The sequence below is a fragment of the Jaculus jaculus genome, chromosome 1, assembly GCF_020740685.1.
Source record: "Jaculus jaculus isolate mJacJac1 chromosome 1, mJacJac1.mat.Y.cur, whole genome shotgun sequence".
NCBI lineage: Eukaryota > Metazoa > Chordata > Mammalia > Rodentia > Dipodidae > Jaculus > Jaculus jaculus.
Window position 1 is genome coordinate 30,829,323 of NC_059102.1, and position 18,929 is coordinate 30,848,251.

At 46.7% G+C, this 18,929-nt stretch overlaps 1 protein-coding gene across 3 annotated transcripts in view; it reads left to right on the forward strand.

Moving 5' to 3' along the window:
• The window catches only part of Stn1 (STN1 subunit of CST complex), a 44,161-nt gene extending 26,986 nt beyond the window's left edge, over positions 1-17,175 (forward strand). For all 3 annotated transcript variants that reach the window (XM_045138889.1, XM_045138888.1, XM_045138890.1), the window contains exons 8-10: positions 4,364-4,486; positions 8,738-8,810; positions 15,707-17,175. In XM_045138889.1, coding sequence (XP_044994824.1) covers positions 4,364-4,486; positions 8,738-8,810; positions 15,707-15,864 — 354 coding nt within the window. In that variant the 3' untranslated portion in view covers positions 15,865-17,175. The remainder of the gene's footprint in view (positions 1-4,363; positions 4,487-8,737; positions 8,811-15,706) is intronic.
• The last annotated feature ends 1,754 nt before the right edge of the window (positions 17,176-18,929 follow it).

The window sequence follows — 18,929 nt, forward strand, 5'->3', positions numbered from 1 at the left end:
GTAAAACCCAAGTGAAGGGGAAAGGGAAGGAAGTAAGGGGAGGTAATTACCCTTCATTCAGGCTGATTTATTGATCAGCAAGATGATTCTTGAACTTGAACCAGGATTTTTAATGACTTGTTCTTTCTTCTTCAGAATAAGGTTAATCTGTCATGTCAGCATTGAAACAAAAACCAAGTTTTAAGTTGGGTTTATAAGTAAAAATTTTAGGGACTACCAAAGAACTTTTCTGTCTACTTTGGAAGGGCCTCTGCCATTTCTTTCATCTCTAGTGATCCAAATGGGTTTGTTTGTTTGGTTGGTGTTTGCATATTTCTTTGAAATCAAGACTTGAGCTTTCCCTTTTTCTTGTACTTTGGTTTGTTGCTGTAGCACATGACCCATGGATTTATTTTTGAATAAATTATCTCAGCCTACATGTCATCTTTGGGCCTTCCCACCAGCTCTAGTTACCACTTGTCCCTCGCTGTGGTCACCCGGTTACATTCGTTCACACTGTGGTATCACTGGCCCACCTGTTTCTCCACCAGAATGGAAGACCTGGAAGAGCAGAGCCCTCGTCTGTCCTGATACTTGCTCTCTGCCCTAGGCCCTCAACCAGGGCTGGGTAAAGCAGAGTCTAAGTGATTATTTGTTGCTTGAAGACATGCATAGTTTTTAAAACTTCAGATGGTCCCTGAAGATTGCAGTGGTCAGTGACCTCTGCGCACTCACGTCCTGTCCTGTCTCCAGACAACCACTGCTGCCAGTAGTCACTGAACGTGCTTCTTAATGCATTCTTTTTAATATATATATTCTTAATTATTTTGAGAAAGTGTTGATGGGTACAACTGCAAATGAACTCCAGATGCCTATGCACTTTGTGCATCTGGTTTTACGTGGGTACTGCGGGATGGAACCCAGGCCATCAGGCTTTATAAGCAAGTGTCCTTAACTACTGAGCCATCTCTCCAGTCCATATTTTTTATATATTTATTAGAGAGAGGGAGAGACAGAATGGGTGTGCAGGGCCTCTGACAATTGCAAATGAACTCCAAACGTTTGTACCACCTTGTGTGTCTGGCCTTACATGGGTACTGCGGAATACAACCTGGGCCATCAGGCTTTGCAGGCAATGCTGAGCCATGTAGCCCAATACATTCTTTTTTAAAAAATCTTTTAAAATTTACTAATGTCAAAGTGTGTGAGCATGGGTGCTCCAGGGCCTCCCACCACTGTAAATAAACTCCAGATGTATGCACCACTTTGTGCATCTGGTTTTACGTAGACACTGGGGAATTGAAACCAGGCTGTTAGGCTTTGCAAGCAAGCCCCTTTAACCACTGAGCCATCTCTCCAGCCCAGTACATTCTTTAAAATTTTTTAAAGTTATTTGCTTTTGCGTGCATGCGCGTGCGTGCACTCCAAGGCCTCTTGTCCATTGCAGACAAACACCAGATGCTCGTGTCACTTTCTGCATCCAGCTTATGTGGGCAGTCTGGGAATGGAAGCTAGGCTGGGAGCATTGAAAGTGTATGTGTGTGTGTGTGTGTGTGTTGGAGAGAGATTTTTATTTTTATTTATTTATTTATTTATTTTGAGGCCAGGGTCTCACTCTAGCCTACCTGACCTAGAACCTGCTCTGTTCCAGGCTGGCCTCAGATGTAAGGTTATCCTCCTACCTCAGCCTCCCAAAAGCTAGGTAGGACTAAAGGTATGTGCCACCATGACTAGCCACAAGCACGTACCTTACCGCGGTAAGACAACTTCCCAGTCCCGGCCTCTTGATATATCCTGAGCTTATAACAACAGAAGTAGTTGAATCCTTTTTACCCACAGACTAGAATGTTATTGTCTTCTTTAAAAGGAGACCTAGCTTTCTAGTGAGCAGAGTGTCCTACAGATTCTCCCCTGGCTATATCAGTTATCTTCTTGTTTTTATTTTTATTTTGGCTTATTTTTATTTATTTATTTGAGATCAGAAAGAGAAACAGAGAGAGAATGGGTGCGCCAGGGTCTCCAGCCACTGCAGACAAACTCCAGATGCGTGCGCCCCCTTGTGCATCTGGCTAACGTGGGTCCTGGGGAATCAAGCCTCAAACCGGGGTCCTTAGGCCTCACAGGCAAGCGCTTAACTGCTAAGCCATCTCTCCAGCCCTCAGTTACCTTCTTGTTACTGAAACAAAATATGTGACAGAGTTTAAGGGAAGAAGGGCTGATTTCAGCTGACAGTTCCAAATTACAGTCCATCATAATGGGGAATGCATGGTGGCCAGAGCTTGAAGCAGCTTGAAACAGGTCCACAGTAAGGCAGCAGAGGATGGAGCATGCTGAGTCCTAAGCTTTTTCCTTTTAGACAGTCCAGGAGCCCAGCCCATGGCATTGTGACACCCACAGTTGAAGTAGGTCCTCCATCCCCAACTAATATTTGGAAAATCCCTCACAGACATGGTCAGAGATTTGTTGCCATGGTGATTCTAAATCCTGACAAGTTGACAACCATAGATTAACCCACACACTGGTACATAGAGATGTACCACTCTCTTAAGTATCTTTCGCTACCTTTACCAGAGCCTTGGCGATTGATTCGTGTATATAACCGGTCTTCCCACGTTCTCTAGTCTTCTGTTACCATCAGGGCTGCTTGGAGTATTCTTGCTAATAACCCAACTTGTTCCACATGCTTCTGCTGGAACAGATATCGGATTTCTAGTCTAGCCTCCTGAACCTGGCTTCTGTTTTGTTCATGCACCTAATTACCTCCTCCTGGCAACAGGCTGTGTGCTTGGTGACCCAGGACTCCATGCAGAGATCGGGGATAGCATTTCAGAGAACACTCGGGTGGAGAAGGTCATGGCTGGTGCTTTGTTCTTCAGCAAGGCTGCTTCTGAACAGTGGTGGCTTTCCAGCTGTCCCTTCCCATTGACCTCCTTCCCGTTTCATCACCGAGAGGAGGCTCAGAGCCAGGTGGACCTCCTAGAGCCTCTGAGGGCTATCATTGTACTTGCAAGGCATCCCAGTCTCTGTCTCCCCCCCACCTTAGTCTTTTTTTTTTTTGTGACAGTATCTTGCTCTGTAGCTCAGGCTGGCCTGGAATTCACTAAAGTAGCCCAGACTAGCTTTGCAGTCACAGTCCTCCTGCCTCAGTTTCCCATGTGCTGAGATTACAGGTGTGTGCCACCATGCATACCTATAAGGAAACAGACTAAGTGGAGCCCACCTTTGCCACATGTAGCCAGCTCTCTGATGTGGCTGTACTTAAACTCCCCCAGTCACAATGCTCTGTGGGCAAGTTTTGGCATAATAGCTTTTTGAAAAAGCTTACAGCAGAAACTTGTGTGTATCCAGTGTTGTATGTTTAAAAAGAAATGAATACAGTGCTGTATTTGTTCTTCTCTGAAAACGATTTTTCCATCAATTATAAAGTAGTCTGTCACGTTGCACTGGTTAGGGAGGTTAGTGTCATCCCATTGAATTTCATTTAATAGGTCCCCGGGAGACTAAAGAAGCTGACAGTAATGGTGAGACCTGAGAACCTGTGACACTCTGCTGTCACACAGTTGAAAGCTTATTTCCTCCTTATGTTTTCTTTCTTTTTTTTTTTTTCTTTTCTTTTTTCAACATGGTCCCTCTTAGCAAATCCAGAAACGTGATAAGCAGATCTTGCAAAACCATTGTTTCTTTGACAGCTGAATGAATGCTGAGTTTGTTTGGGAGTGAAGACTATATATATTTCAGGGAGCCACCCAGTTCCTGATCTGAGCCAAAGGCTTGGCTCAACTTTAGTCTGAGTAATTTTGGTTTCCTGAATCATAAGAACCTCGCGTTGCTCTTTTGAAAAGGACAAGACACAGATCCAAGTCCAAGAAATGCTACTGGCTTTTCATAAGAGACCCTTGGAGGCCTTGCTGTCAAGACTGTAGTCTTTAAACCAGGCTGGGAAGTATGTCCCAAGGTCATATGAGGCAAAGGAAGCTTCACGTACTGTTTGTATTCACAGAGAGCCATTCTCTTAAGCCTCTCTGCTCACAGCTAAAATTGTCCTTCCTCTCCCAGGCCTGCCCGCCTTCAGCCTTCTTGAGGACAGGAGCTGATGTGTGTGCAAAAGGTTGTCCACCCATGAGAAGAGCTTTCTCACTTAGCATGCCATATCACTGCATTAAACAAATACAACTAAAGTGTGGAACAGTTATCAAGTGTGTCCCACCAGAGCAAACTTCCGGCCCTACCTAAATACCATCCTGCTCGGCTGGCGCATGCCTGGATCATGCTGACTCAGCCTGTGAAAAGCCTTTTGGGTGAATTCATATATCAGTTGGTCTGGGGGAGTTGCTCACAGGTGGTGGAAGGTGAGACTTAACTTCTTTTTCTTCTTTTTGTGCAGGTTGGGGTAAAGAGCAACACCACTTCCAAGGAAATCCATAGTGTATTTAAGAATGCAATACAACTGCTGCAGGAAAAAGGACTCGTTTTCCAGAAAGATGATGATTTTGATAATCTATACTATGTAAGAAACCTGAAACTTAATTTTTTTCTCTCCATAATTTCAATTACAAGCACATTTATTACTTAAGAATTGTTTTAAAAAGCAACTAGGAGGTAGTCAGAAGTAAGATCTCTTACCTTTCCCTAAGCTGTTTCTTTCTGTTTGGCTATTTATTATTCATTATTTATCTGAGAGAGAGTGACCTTCAGATATGCGCACCACCTTGTGCATCCACTTCACATGGCTGCTGCTGGGGAATTAAACCTGGGCCAGCGCCTTTGGGTGCCAGCAAGCACCTTTAACTGCTAAGCCATTTCCCCAGCCCAAGACAGAGTCTCACTTAAGGCCCAGACTGGCCTTAAGCTCAACAGCCCTCCTGCCTCTGCTTCTTGAGTGCCAGGATCACAGATGTTCCTCACCACGCCCAGCCCAAGTTACCTCTTTTTCTCCCTTCAGTTTAAGACTGTATTGTATTGAGTGAGACAGAAGGGGGCGTAAGAGGAGGGGAACAATGAAAGAAGGAAAGACTGGAGAGAGAGAGGAGGTACACTCTAGGGAAAAAGCAAGAGGGCCCAAGAGAGTGAGAGAAGACTAGAAACAACGTTCTATAGGAAGAGGAGAGGTAAAGATGCCAAGCTACTTCTTTTAACCTAAATCCTACATAAATGTGTATGCGTTTGCAAGTGCACACAGTTAGGTGCACTTAGGTGCACATATGCTCCTATGGCTTTTTAAAATATTTATTTGAGAGAGAGAGAATGGGTGCACCCAGGCCTCTAGCCACTGCAATAGAACTCAACATGCATGTGCCACCTTGTAGATCTGGATTACGTGGGTACTGGGGAACCAAACCCAGGTCCTTAGGTTTTGCAGGCAAGCACTGCTAAGTCATCTCTCCAGCCCTTCTATGGCTTTTTTTTTTTTCTTTTTGGGCAGATTTTAAGAAAGCAGTCAGGGATAGAGATGGTTCAGTGGTAAAGGTGTTTTCCTGCAAAGCCTAAAGACTCAGGTTTAATTCCTCAGGAACCACATAAGCCAGATGCACAAAATAGTGCATGCATCTGGAGTTCATTTGCAGTGGCTAGAGGCTCTGGTACATCCATTCTCTCCCTTCCTCCCCCTCCCCCTTGCTGTTTGTAAATAAGTAATTTTTAAATAATTCTTTTAAAAAGCAAAAAAGGCCAGGCATGGTGGCGCACGCCTTTAATCCCAGCACTTGGGAGGCAGAGGTAGGAGGATCGCTGTGAGTTCAAGGCCACCCTGAGACTACAGAGTTAATTCCAGGTCAGCCTGGACCAGAATGAGACCCTACCTCAAAAAAACCCAAATAAATAAATAAAAAACAAAAAAGCAGTCATCGCTACAGCAGCCCCCCACCCTTGCACCTGCGCGGACGCGTCCCGTGTGCTGTAGGCTATTTGTCACTCCCCAGATGCCAGCAGCACCTCCCCCGTTAACTGAAGGCAGCCACAGACGTCTTCAGTCAGAGCCCGCTGTCTCCTAGAACAGCTGAGAGTTAACGTCCTATGGCCTTTTCTGGTACCACAATAGCCCATACCAGGCACCTCTCCATGTCAGTACATATGAATCTGCCTCATACTTCCTGATATCTTCATGGTATATACTGTGAGTATTTAATATCATGGGCTTTTAAATATTTTTTTCTTCTATTTATTTACTTATTTGAGAGAGAGAATGGGCACACCAGGGCCTCTAGCTACTGCAAATGAACTCCAGATACATACTTATGTGGCTTACATGGGTCCTGGGGAATCAAACCTGAGTCCTTTGGCTTTGCAGGCAAGAGCCTTAACTGCTAAGCCATCTCTCCAGCCCTTAGCATCAGTTTTTAACCCATTGATAATGTGATAAATATTTATGGTGTGTCTGGCTTTTGCTGTCATTTCTTCACAACTGTCTGTTGTAGATTCAGGTCAGTGTTTCTGCAAGATTGACCCTTAAAAGGAAGTTTCAGGAGCAAAGGACACGTGGTTAAATTAAGCTTTTGGGTGTCACAGGCCAATTGGCCTCCCTGATAGCCTCGCCCATTGACCTCCCACCAGAACTGGAATGGCTGCTTGTTTGCCTCATTCTTTCAGAGTTAAAAATTTGCTTCTTGCTGTACATTTTTATTGGAGGAGCCATGCTGAGAATGGGACTCCCTGGACCACTGTGTCAGGGCTGAGAGGTGGCTTAAGGGGAGCGTGAACTGACGGGCCTCACTGCTTAAAAGCAGGATTCCTGAGGGAAGGTTCCTTAACGCAGAGCATTTTCTCCTTGGGAGTTCAAGTAGGAGGGATTTCCAAGTCTGTTGAGTAACTTCAGGGTGAGGCAGACCAGTCTGGATAAAGGAGTACAATTTGCCCCATTGTGGAATGGGAAGGCTGCTTCAGAGTTGGGGGTCATTGTCATGCCAAGCGGAGCAGCTGAGCTTGAGCCCCTTTAGGACAAGCATCCACTCGCGCTCTGGGGGTGCCTTCTGTGGGGTTCTGTGGAAAGCAGCCCTTCCTGGGAAGCAGCATCCCGGGTGAGGTGCGGCAGGGCTGGGCACTTCCTCCTGTGAGTCACCATGAGCTGGATGGGGGTGATCAAGCGAGAGCAGACCTCGTGTCCTCTACTGCGACTGCGCCCCACCCCTTCCACGCTTGCCTTTCTCCTGGGGCCCAGCTTTGGGGACACGGTCACCATCATAATGTCAGCACTTCTGTTTGTCTAGTGTTTTCTGGCTTTGAGCAGCTCTCACATATCACTTCATTGGATCTTCTCAGTGACCCTGTGAGTTAGAAGACGTCAGGTGCTGCATTATAAATGTCCCCATTCTGTAGGTCCCAGGTCGCGTGGGCTCTCTCCACAGTGCAGATTTGAAGCTGTTTCCAGGCTTAGGCTCCTCCTCCTCGTCGTCGTCCTGTGCTTCCCTTCTTTCTTCCCCTCCCTTTATTTGTTCCTTTCTTCCCACCTCTCCCTTCTTCCCTCTCTTCCCCGTTTACCTTCTTCATTGTGGTTCTCTTTCCCTCACTTGCTTCCTCCCTCTTTTATTCTCTCCCCTTTCTTTCCCCTCTCCACTCCCCTCCTTCTTTTGTTATCAAATGTATTATAAAACATGAAGCTGAAACCCATTTGGTGCCTGCTTTCCTCTTGCCAGAACTTGTTGAGAAAGAAATTTGCTTGTTTCTGCCTCTGAGAGCACAGCATTTGGATGTATAGTCTAGGGTTTACTCCTGTGCTGGCTTTTCTTTGCTGTTTTCCCTTTAATTTTTCCTTTTGCTTAGTAGAAGAGAAACTAGAGATAAACAATATCACTGTCAGAACCCAGAGGAAGAAGTCCTGGGATGGATGTCAGAAACTTGAATCAAAAATGTAGCAGCAGGCTGAAGAGATGGTTTAGCGGTTAAGGTGCTTGCCTGCAAAGTCAAATGTTCAATCCCCCAGGACCCATGTAAGCCAGGTGCACAAGGCGGCACATGCATTTGGAGTTCTTTTGCAGTGGCTGAAGGCCCTGGTGCACCCATTCTCTTTTTCTCTATCTGCCTCTTCCTCTCTCTCAAAATAAATAAATAAAAATATAGCAGCAAATAAGAGAAATGTTATAAATGTGTTACAGATGTTTAAGATCATTTTTAAAAGAGCAGAATTCAAGGGCTTGGAAAATGTCTCAGTGGGTAAGAATGCTTGCTGCTCAAGACCTGAGTTCAGTCCCCAGCATCCATGTTAAAAAAAAAAGGGGGGGGGCTGGAGAGATGGCTTAGTGGTTAAGTGCTTGCCTGTGAAGCCTAAGGACCCCGGTTCGAGGCTCGGTTCCCCAGGTCCCACGTTAGCCAGATGCACAAGGGGGCGCACACGTCTGGAGTTCGTTTGCAGAGGCTGGAAGCCCTGGCGTGCCCATTCTCTCTCTCTCCCTCTATCTGTCTTTCTCTGTGTGTTTGTCGCTCTCAAATAAATAAATAAATAAGCCAAAAAGCCAGGCATGGCCACTATTGTAATTACCTTCTCATTGCTGAGGCACAACACCTGACCAAAAGCAGCTCATGGGAGGAAAGGGTTTGGCTTACGGTTCTGAGGGGAAGATTCACCATGGCAGGGCAAGAATGACAGAGCAGAGGCTTGACATTCCACCTCACCACAGCGGCTGACAAGTCAGCAAGCTGAGCTGCAGCGTGACAAGTATCAAAACTGCATCTCTGGTAGGGGTGAACATTTCTGGAATGTTGGACAAGCTTGCAAACTGACTTGGAAGTATGAATGACACAGCTGCTGCCTTCCTTTTCCACGTAGGTGACCAGAGAAGACAAAGACCTGCACAAAAAGATCCATCGGCTTATTCAGGAAGACTGCCAGAAACCGAATCGTAAGTAGCATAAGATCAGGTAACAAACCCTGCTGCATCCAGGGGTCCCGCCTCCAAACTAGACGGAGAGTCGGGAGGCACAGGCCTTTCCCAGTACTGACTTGGAAAGGACCTCTGAGCCTCACTTGCCTCCCCTCTTAGTGCATGCTGTGCCAGCATGGTCGCTTGGACCTTGGCTGCATGGAAGTGCCAACCTTGGAACTCTTTAAGCATCTGTCATGTCCCACTTCTAATCCTGTAGGGGACAACCTGGGGATGGCCAGGTAAACTACCCAGGAATATCTGCTGCACCGTGGCGGCCTCCACCCGATCCTTGCTTAATTTAAGGCTTTGAACATAAACCTAACATTTTTCCTCACTTCCAACACAAGGCCTTTCAGTGTTAAACAAAAGGGCTGTAGACATCACAACTCATGGGTGGTGAACTATATCTTAGAAACTGCCCTCTCATCTCTGAAGCTAGTAAGTTGAAGTTGAAATGGGTTAGAAAATAGTTGGGTTTTGTGGAGTTAGGTCGGCCCCTAGTGGTTAGATGCTCAAACTGTGGCTGAGTATGGTAACACACATGACATTTTTACAACAGCGAGAGAAAGAAAGTATTGTCTTCAAATCCTGTGTCAAATGGTCAGTGTTGAAGGTGACCTCAGAGTCCACTGTTTGCAAACATATGCTAATAATGAATAGTGACTTAGGTCGGCACATGGCACTGGAAGAGAAGTGGAGAGGGTTGTCACTGCCCTGAGTGTTTTCTTCCTCTCCAAAAAAGTCTTTCATTCTTTTTAGCCCCGACAGACCAGGGTCTGGACCTGCTCCAACTGAGTCAGTGGTTAGAGCAGAGACGAGTCTTCTGCATGGTGTTGAGGACCCACTGGGGTCAGGGCCCACAGTGGTGTGGCAGCTAGTCTTAACAGAAACTGAAAGCAATCTGATTTTCATGTGAGAAAATGAATGTTGTTTAACTTGTTCAGAACAGTAAGAGCAAGCGTCCCGGCCAGTGTGGTAGCACACTCCAGAGGCTGAGGCCAGAGGGTTGAGTGTTTGAGGCCAGCCTGAGCTACATAGTGAAACCCAAGTATCCTTTAGATGAGGAGAAGCTTGTCTGCCCCTTGCTTAGGGGATGCTGAACAGCAGTGAGATCCCTTGGTCAGGAGGGGAGGGAAGGTGCTCCGCCTCTGGTTGCAGGTCCCTTTGCTGCACTCGTAGTTTGATCTGCTCTGGCATGGAAGAGCTTAAAGCCTGGCACCTGATGAAACAAGTATAAGGATTTGGCACTTCCTTCTTACCAGAACATAACCAGAGGCACAGTGAGAGTGACAGGTTTGCATCCAGGCCAGTTCCTGCCTTGGTGAGTGTGTGAGGTGGACAGGCCCTTGGTCTGTGTATGTGAGCCGCCAAAAGATACATCCCAATCCCCTGACACTAATAATTCCCAGGAGCCAAATTCTTTTTTTTACCACTTAGCTTTTATTTGCTAATAGTAAAATAATTCATTTGGAAGTAATCAAATCATAGTATTGCAGGTAATTGTTATAAAGATACAATGAAACATGGCCTATTTCAGGTTTGCATTTTTCTTTTTTTTTTAAATATTTTATTCTTATTTATTTATTTATTTGAGAGTGACAGACAGAGAAAGAGGCAGAGAGAGAGAGAGAATGGGCGCTCCAGGGCCTCCAGCCACTGCAAACGAACTCCAGATATGTGTGCCCCCTTGTGCATCTGGCTAATGTGGGTCCAGGGGAGCTGAACTTTGAACCAGGGTCCTTAGGCTTCACAGGCAAGTGCTTAACCGCTAAGCCATCTCTCCAGCCCTGCCTTTTTCAATTAGTGTTTTTTTTTTAATTTTTTGTTTATTTATTTATTTGAAAGTGATAGAGAGAGAGACAGAGAGAGACAGAGACAGAGAATGGGCACGCCAGGGCCTCCAGCCGCTGCAAATGAACTCCAGATGCATGCGCCCCCTTGTGCATCTGGCTAATGTGGGTCCTGGGGAATCGAGCCTCGAACCAGGGTCCTTAGGCTTCACAGGCAAGCGCTTAACCGCTAAACCATCTCTCCAGCCCAATTAGTGTTTTTTTAAAAATACTTGATTTATTTATTGGTGGGGACAGACAGAGAAAATGGGCACAGCAGTCACATGTGCCACCTTGTGCATCTGGCTTATGTGGGTGCTGGGGAATCAAACCTGGGTCCTTTGGCTTCTCAGGCAAGTGCCTTAACTGCTAAGCCATCTCTCCAATCCAGTTAGTATTTTTCTTTTTAAATATTTTTATTTATTTATTTGCAAGAAAGATAGGGAAGGGCTGGAGAGATGGCTTAGCAGTTAAGTGCTTGCCTGTGAAGCCTAAGGACCCCGGTTCGAGGCTCGATTCCCCAGGACCCACGTTAGCCAGATACACAAGGGGGCGCATGCATCTGGAATTTGTCTGCAGTGGCTGGAAGCCCTGGCGCACCCATTCTCTCCCTCTCTCCCTCCCCCCCCTGCCTCGTTCTCTGTCGGTTGCTCTCAAATAAATAAAAATAAACCAAACAAAAATTAAAAAAAAAGGAAAGAGAGAGAAAATGGGCACACCAGGGCCTCTAGCTGCTACAAACAATCTCCAAATTTATGTGGGTCCTGGAGAATCGAATCTGGGTCTTTAAGTTTTGCAGAACAGTACCTTAACCACTGAGCAATTTTTTTTTAGTTTATTTTTTTATTGACAACTTCCATAACTGTAGACAGTAGCCCATGGTAATTCTCTCCCTTCCCCTGCTTTCCCTTTTGAAACTCCACTCTCCATCATACCCCTTCCTCCTCTCAATCAGTCTCTCTTTTATTTTGATGTCATCATCTTTTCCTCCGATTTTGATGGTCTTGTGTAGGTAGTGCCAAGCACTGTGAGGTCAGGGATATCCAGGCTATTTTGTGTCTGTAAGGAGTCCTACCCTTCCTTTGGCTCTTACATTCTTTCTACCACCTCTTCCACAATGGACCCTAAGCCTTGCAAGATGTGATAGAGAGATTTCAGTGCTGAATACTCCTCTGTCACTTCTCATCACCATGGTGCCTTCTGAGTCATCCCAAGGTCACTGCCATCTGAAAAAAAAGAAGGTCTGTAACCAAAAATGAGAGTAGCATTAATATATGGGTATGAACATTAAGAGAAGTGCTTACTGTTGTAGGTTTTCAGTATCAGGGATATATTTTCTCCTGTGGAATGGGCCTCTAGTCCAATTAGAGAATGGTTGGTTTCCCCCATAACAGACATGCCACTCTTGCACCCATTGGCTCATTTGGCCTGGCTGGCCAAATTTAAGGCTTGCTGTCCACTGTTGAGTATCTCCACTGGTGATTTCTCTCTCTCCCATTGAACTGCATGCAGTGTAGCTTTTTGTCTGCTGTCTAGGGAGGAGGTTTTCAGCTCAGCTCCAGCAGGATTTCTCAGTGACCTTGCAGCCTGAGTATGTGGAGTCTTAAGCAACAGGGTCTTACGATCTATCCTGAAACCAAGGGCCTCAGCAATGGCCTGTAATGTTTTGGGGGCATCAGGGACCTCCCTATCCAACAGCTCACCGGAAGGTATCCCATCCCTGGCACTGAAAATTTTCTAGTAGCAATCTATGGCTTCTGAGTGTTCCAGGAGCCTAAGTGACAGAATGCTGGCAAGAGACCTTATAGGGACTATCTGATGTGACCACTCTGCCTATTGTCATAACCTATAACAGTAGAGATCATCAGAAATAATGTCTGTGAATCTTAAAAAGTAAGGCAGTGCAAAAACACACAGAAAATCAAACTTCCCTCCCAGTGCTAAACCCAGGCGCACTCCCCCTGCACATACCCAGTTCTCAGCAGTTCTTGACTGTTCCCCATAGATGCTGTGTGCACTCACAAACGCAGTTGGTTGCTTTTAGAAACCCTAGGCCAGTCTGCACTCTACGCTGTCCCTACCTTGAATTATGCCCAGCATTGGCTTCTGAAGGCCATTGGCAGTAGTATTGCAAACGTTAAGGGCCTCTGTCTTCTGAATTGCTGCAGTTTTCCTCATATGTCCAGAGGGATAATTGACCTCTGTCTTTCCTTCTTTCTTTCCTTCCTTCCTTCCTTCCTTCTTTCTTTCTTTCTTTCTCTCTCTCTCTCTCTCTTTGGTTTTTTTGAGGTAGTGTTTTACTCTAGCACAGGCTGACCTGGAATTCACTATGTAGTTTCAGAATAGCCTTGAACTCACAGCAGTCTTCCTAATTCTGCCTCCCGAGTGCTGAGATTAAAGGCATGCACCAACACACCTGGCCCAGCTTTTTTTTTTTTTAACTTTATTTCATCTGAAATGAGCACTGAGGTTTTTCTCGCCAGGATGAAGGGTAGGATGACTTGAACTCCATCATCTATAAGAATCTGAGCAGAGGCTGAGCCCTCGATAGGGACAGGGCTGTATACCACAAGCCTACCTTAGTCCCCTGAGGGCTGATAGGGGATTGTTTGAATATGGCCACCGTGTGCCATCAGGAACAGCAGGGCTCCTGAGCCACTGTCCTGGTCACTTTTTTTTCTTCTTCTTCTTCTTTTTATTTATTTACTTATTTTGAAAGAGAGAGGTGGCAGATAGAGTGAGTGTGCCAGGGCCTCCAGCCACTGTAAACAAAGTCCAGATGCGAGTGCCACCTTGTGCATCTGGCTTATATGGGCACTGGAAAATTGGACCTGGGTCCTTAGGCAAGCGCTTTAACTGCTAAGCCATCTCTTCAGCCCTGACTCTGTCACTTTCTAAAGTCTGTATTGCCTATCTTCATATTAAAAAGAGGCAGTAAGCCAGGCATGGTGGCTCACGCCTTTAATCCCAGCACTCTGGAGGCAGAGGTAGGAGGATCGCCATGAGTTCGAGGCCACCCTGAGACTACATAGTGAATTCCAGGTCAACCTGGGATAGAGTGAGACCTTACCTGGAAAAAGAAAAAGTAGAAATAGACAGGTTGTGTGTACACGTGTGTGTGTGTGTGTGTGTGTGTGTGTGTGTGTGTGCATGCACATGCATGCCGCTTTGCCGAGTTGTTTTCCATCAGCACATCCACTGTGTGATACTATTAGCTTTTCAGGGTCTTTGCTTCTTGGGAAGGGCTGCATCCTCTTCAGGTGAAGGTGGGATGTGTGCATCCCCTTAGGTTGTGGGTATGTCTTAGAATCAGCTAGTTCCCCACATAGAAATCACCTGTTATGGGTCTTCTTTTCCCTGAATGCTGGGAAATAGTTGGTTTTATTACCTAGTAGCTGAGGCAGGACTTGCACTCAGATATGGTGGCCTCCAGCATCAGTTCTCCATTGGCCTGCTCAGTAGGTGTTCAAAAACTTCTTCTAGTAAATGTCAAAGAAACAACCTGGAAACATGGAGAACAATAAGCCAGCTAAGAGTAATGAATGAGGGCTGGAGAGAAGGCTTAATGGTTAAGGCTCTTGTCTGTGAAGCCGAAGGACCCATGTTTAATGCTCCATGCCCACATAAGCCAGATGCACAAGGTGGCATGTGCAGTTGGACTTCATTTGCTGTGGCTGGAGGTCCTGGTGCACTCATTCATTCTCATTCTCTCTCTGCCCCTCCCTCTCTCTCAAATAAGTAAATAAATATTTTTAAAGAGTAATAAGTGGAAAAAGCCACTAGAGGTCGCAATCTAATCTCTGTTAGCTCAGGACCAAGGTCTTAAAAGTGTAGGAGGCCCCCTCAGAGGAAAACTGATGCTTGGAGATGCTGTGACTGGCCTAAGGTGACAAAAGTGCACAAGAGTTAAACTGCTCAGTACCTCGAGGCCTGTTACCGTGTGACAGCAAAGGGGATACGTAGCTTGTGCACGCCAGTGCCGACTCCACGCGGTCCTGCTGTGAGGAGTGGGAGGGTTCGCCCTTGGTGATGAGCTTCCATCACTCAGGCTAATGGTTTATGTCATGATGCAGTACTTAGATAATTCTAGTGCTGAGATGTATATATGAAATAAAGTAACTACTTACCCTAATTATAATGCAATCTATTCTGTAATTTTTCTGTTTTAGTCTATTTTAGTCTGCTTGGTAAGAAAAGAGAATGGTAATCACAACCCATGAAAATGGATTTAATGACCCCTAAATAGTCACAACCTTCTGCATGGAAGCCAATGAGGCATGGGGGTTACTAGCCTCAGCTTTCAGCATTGGATACCAAATGGTCTTAGTTTGGGATAGAGGGTAAAAGATTACTAGACCACAACTGTCAGTTCTAAGAGCTGACGGAAGCCAGTGAGGAGGCATGTGACGGGCCTGAGGTAGGAATCCCTTGGGAGGCAGAATTAGGAAGACAGGATTTTTAGGAAAGGCTGATTGCTATAAATCTGGGAAGCCAGAGGTTCGGTACTGAATTTGTGTGCTTATGTGTGTAATGTCACTAGGGAAAAAAGCTTATGAAGCATTAAAAGTCCATTAAATAATGAATATGAAATTACTGGTTGACAATCCTTGAAGGTTGAAGGTCAGAGGCATTGAGCAGTACACCCATGTCAATGGGCTAGCATAGGGGCCTGGGTTTTGTGTGTGTGTGTGTGTGTGTGTGTGTGTGTGTGTGTGTGTGTGTGTGGTCATCTAGACCAGTGTTCCTCAGACTGTAATGTGTGTAAAAGTCATCTGGGAGCTGGGCATGGTGATGCACGCCTTTAATCCCAGCACTTGGGAGGCAGAAGTAGGAGGATCGCCATGAGTTCAAGGCCACCCTGACACTACATAGTGAATTCCAGGTCAGACTGAGTCAGAGTGAAACCCTACCTCAAAAAAACAAAAACAAAAGTCATCTGGGGATCTTGTCAAGATGCTGGTGCTGATCAGGAGGTCTGGAGACAAATGGGAGGGGAGAGCATTTGGTCTTGCCCACACCTACACCTGCTTTTCTCCCCCACAGATGCGGAGCAGGGCTGCCATGTCATGCACATCCTGGCCTGTGCACGGCTGAAGCTCTACCAGGGCCTCAGCAAGGCGGCACTGCAGCAAGTGCTGGAGCTCCTGGAGGACCGCAGTGACATTATCAGCACCAGGGAGCATTACTACATGGCCCTGTGAGCAGAGGCCTGCAGAGCTGCTGAGGAGCAAAGACAGGGTGGTAGCCACTGCCAGACTTTGGTCATAGGCATTGTATGAGGACACCATTACCTCATAGTAAACTCTCTAACTGTCACTCGGGGAGAGCATGATTGCCTTCCACTCGCTGTGTGCTCTGCTGTGATCCAGTGACTGATCTCAACTACAGCACAAGGAAACCCTCCTTTTTAAGCTCCTGACTGGAGTACATCAGTCCAGGAGGGAATAGTGTTGGTGGATTAATTGCTGGATCTGTGGTTTGGGGCCCTGTTCTGGTGGAGGGCTGTCACAGCAAAAGGTCCCTACACTGCAAGAACTGAAAAGCCTATGGTCAGATCACCCCATCCGGAACCTTCTTCAGACTCCCAGCTATCGGATACGCCCCTGCCCAGCTCTCCTGATGTGTTGAGAGTCAGTGTTCCTGGGAATCTGGCACCTGCAGTGGGGCCTGAGGCATGGGTTGCGGCTGTTAATAGACAGATCTGCAAATGGGAAAAATAAGAATTCTAGACATGGCTCTGCATTTTTTTTTTCTCTGACTTGAAAGCTCTCTCAGAACATTTCTCTGTACTCTCAGAAGTACATAACTAAGTGCTTGGCCCTTCAGTGCCCCGAAGATGCAAAGGCTTGTCAGCAAGTTCCTAGCTGACGGTTGCAAGGTTGCTGTTGAGTGTGTAGGACATGCTGACACTCTCCAAGACTCAGTATGTGCCCAGACAGGTGAGGGAGTCCTGCTTTGGCCCAGAACAACAAGGTAAAGGGAGAACAGTGGGCTTGTTCTAACAGCAGATGACACATCCAGCCAGCAGACATAGAGTGTGGAGAAAGCTTTGGAGTTAATTACAGTCATTTCACAGAAGGCACATCTGCCACAGTTTGCTGTACTGGCTCTGGACGTAATGGAGTCGGGTGGCTCAGCTGGAGATCCTGCCAGCCCAAGAGCTGTTCCACCCTCGTGGATGGGTGGCTTTTACTTTCACAAACCAGTCTGAGCCAGACCTACCAGGCAGAGAACTGGAGCCGGCAGATCTGATGATGCATATAGCTGTGTGTCCCCTCTATGCCTGGAAGGCCCGGCTAGATGGCATTTGCATGGAATGTTGTCCCAGCACTTCTTCAGCAGCAGCTGTTCCATGTTGACTGCATCTCTCATTAGTGCAGCTTCCCAGGAGAGAGTCTAGAATCAGAACATCAAAGGGCATAGAGTGGCTCAGAGCAACCCTATCCTAGGGATTCATCCCCGAGAGACATCCTCACAGAGATGAAAAAAAAAAAAAAGATCAATGCACAAGATGTCATTGCAGTATAGTCTAGAATTTTATGATTGGGGAGGATATAGGAGAAAAAGTTTAACTCTGGTCTACTCACTAAATATGGCCCAGACATTAAAGTGGATGTCATGAGCACTTCTCCCAGTAGATGGAGTGGAAGAAAAGTTCTAGGTCATTTTATATAGTGGAACACCATGGATCCAAAACTCCCTGTGAGTGCACATAGTCTGTGTGGTGTGTTTGTGCAAGTACATATTTATAAGTGCTGCACAGGTCTGTGCAGACAGAGTTCACCCCTCCTCCCTAGAAACACTTCCTGCATTGGGCATCAAGGACACCAAACCCTCAGACTACCTTTTCCTTGGTCCTCTGCCTCCCTGAGTGCTCAAGGCTCAGTGTCAATCCCAGACCTAATGTCTGCCTAGCTTGTTTACCTTGGGATCTTAAGCATCCTCATAGGTCATGCCATCTGCCTGCTGTGAAACTTCCCACTCTGCATCAGGGTGGGCCTGTCCCCAGCTTCAACCACTATATTTCCCCTTTCTACTGATCTCATAGTGTCTAAGAGATGTCACCAGCTTGATCTGCGCAAAGCCAGGCTCCGGCTCTTTCCCCGACCTGCTCCTTGCTCTTGGAGTTGTCCCTGCTCCAGATAAAGACAACTTCGTTCTCTAATCAAATTCATTAACTTCTTTAGCAAAGTGCACATCCAATGTGTCTGCAGTCCACCTTCAGAATTTTAGAGCCAGAGCTGGGCGTGGCGGCGCACACCTTTAATCCTAGCACTCAAGAGGCAGAGGTAGGAGGATCGCCATGAGTTCAAGGCTACCCTGAGACTACATAGTCAAATCCAGGTCAGCCTGGACTAGAGTGAGACCCTACCTGGAAAAACTTACACGCACAAAGGCTGTGACTATTTCCCCTCCTGCCTCCCTAGAGTATCACAGTCACCTGCCTTCATCACATGCTCCAGCCAGCAGCTGAGGTGATCCCCACTTGTCAAGTCTCTGCTCAAGGCATCCCCATGGACAGCAAAGCTTGGCCCTGCCTAGCCACCCTGCACTGCTCTGCTGAGCCAGGAGCGGTGCGCATGCGCCGGGGCATCCCTGCATCTGGGCTTCCATGTTGGCCATTTCCATCTTCACCCAGATAACCACCTGATAGGCCCTCACCCTTCTCTTTTCTGTCTTGGCTTACCCCAATGAGCGTTGCCCCCAGCCCTCCTTGCTGATTATAACCGACCCCCCCACACACACCCTAAGCAGACCTTCAGCTCTCGGTGTGCACTTGTTTCAGGAGACGTGGACTCCGCTTATGGAGTCAAGGAGACAAATGGTGCTTCTGTCTAGTCATGGGTTTGTTCGGAGATTCATGATTACCCCCATCTGGTAAGCTGCCAGTGCTCCTCATCCTTCGAAGACTCTTTGTAATTACTTTCCTCTGATGGTACGCCAGGACCCTGGCCCAGAAAGCCAACTGGAACAAAGTCCGTTCAACAACGAGGGACCAAAGACTCCATGCCAAGGACTGAAACAGCAAACTTATAATTTTCCATTGGCAAAAACAATTATAATTTATTAATGTGGTCTTTTCCATAAGTGGCTTCTACAGCAGCTACCCCAAAGAAACATCTCATTATTTCCCTGCTCAGTTTATGTGAAGCCTCTGGCCCACTCAGACCACGAGGCAGCTTGCTGGAGACAGCCAACAGCAGGCAGCGAGAGAAGAGTCGGCCGTCCTGAAGGGGGACACGGGGAATGTTGCCCACCCGAGGGC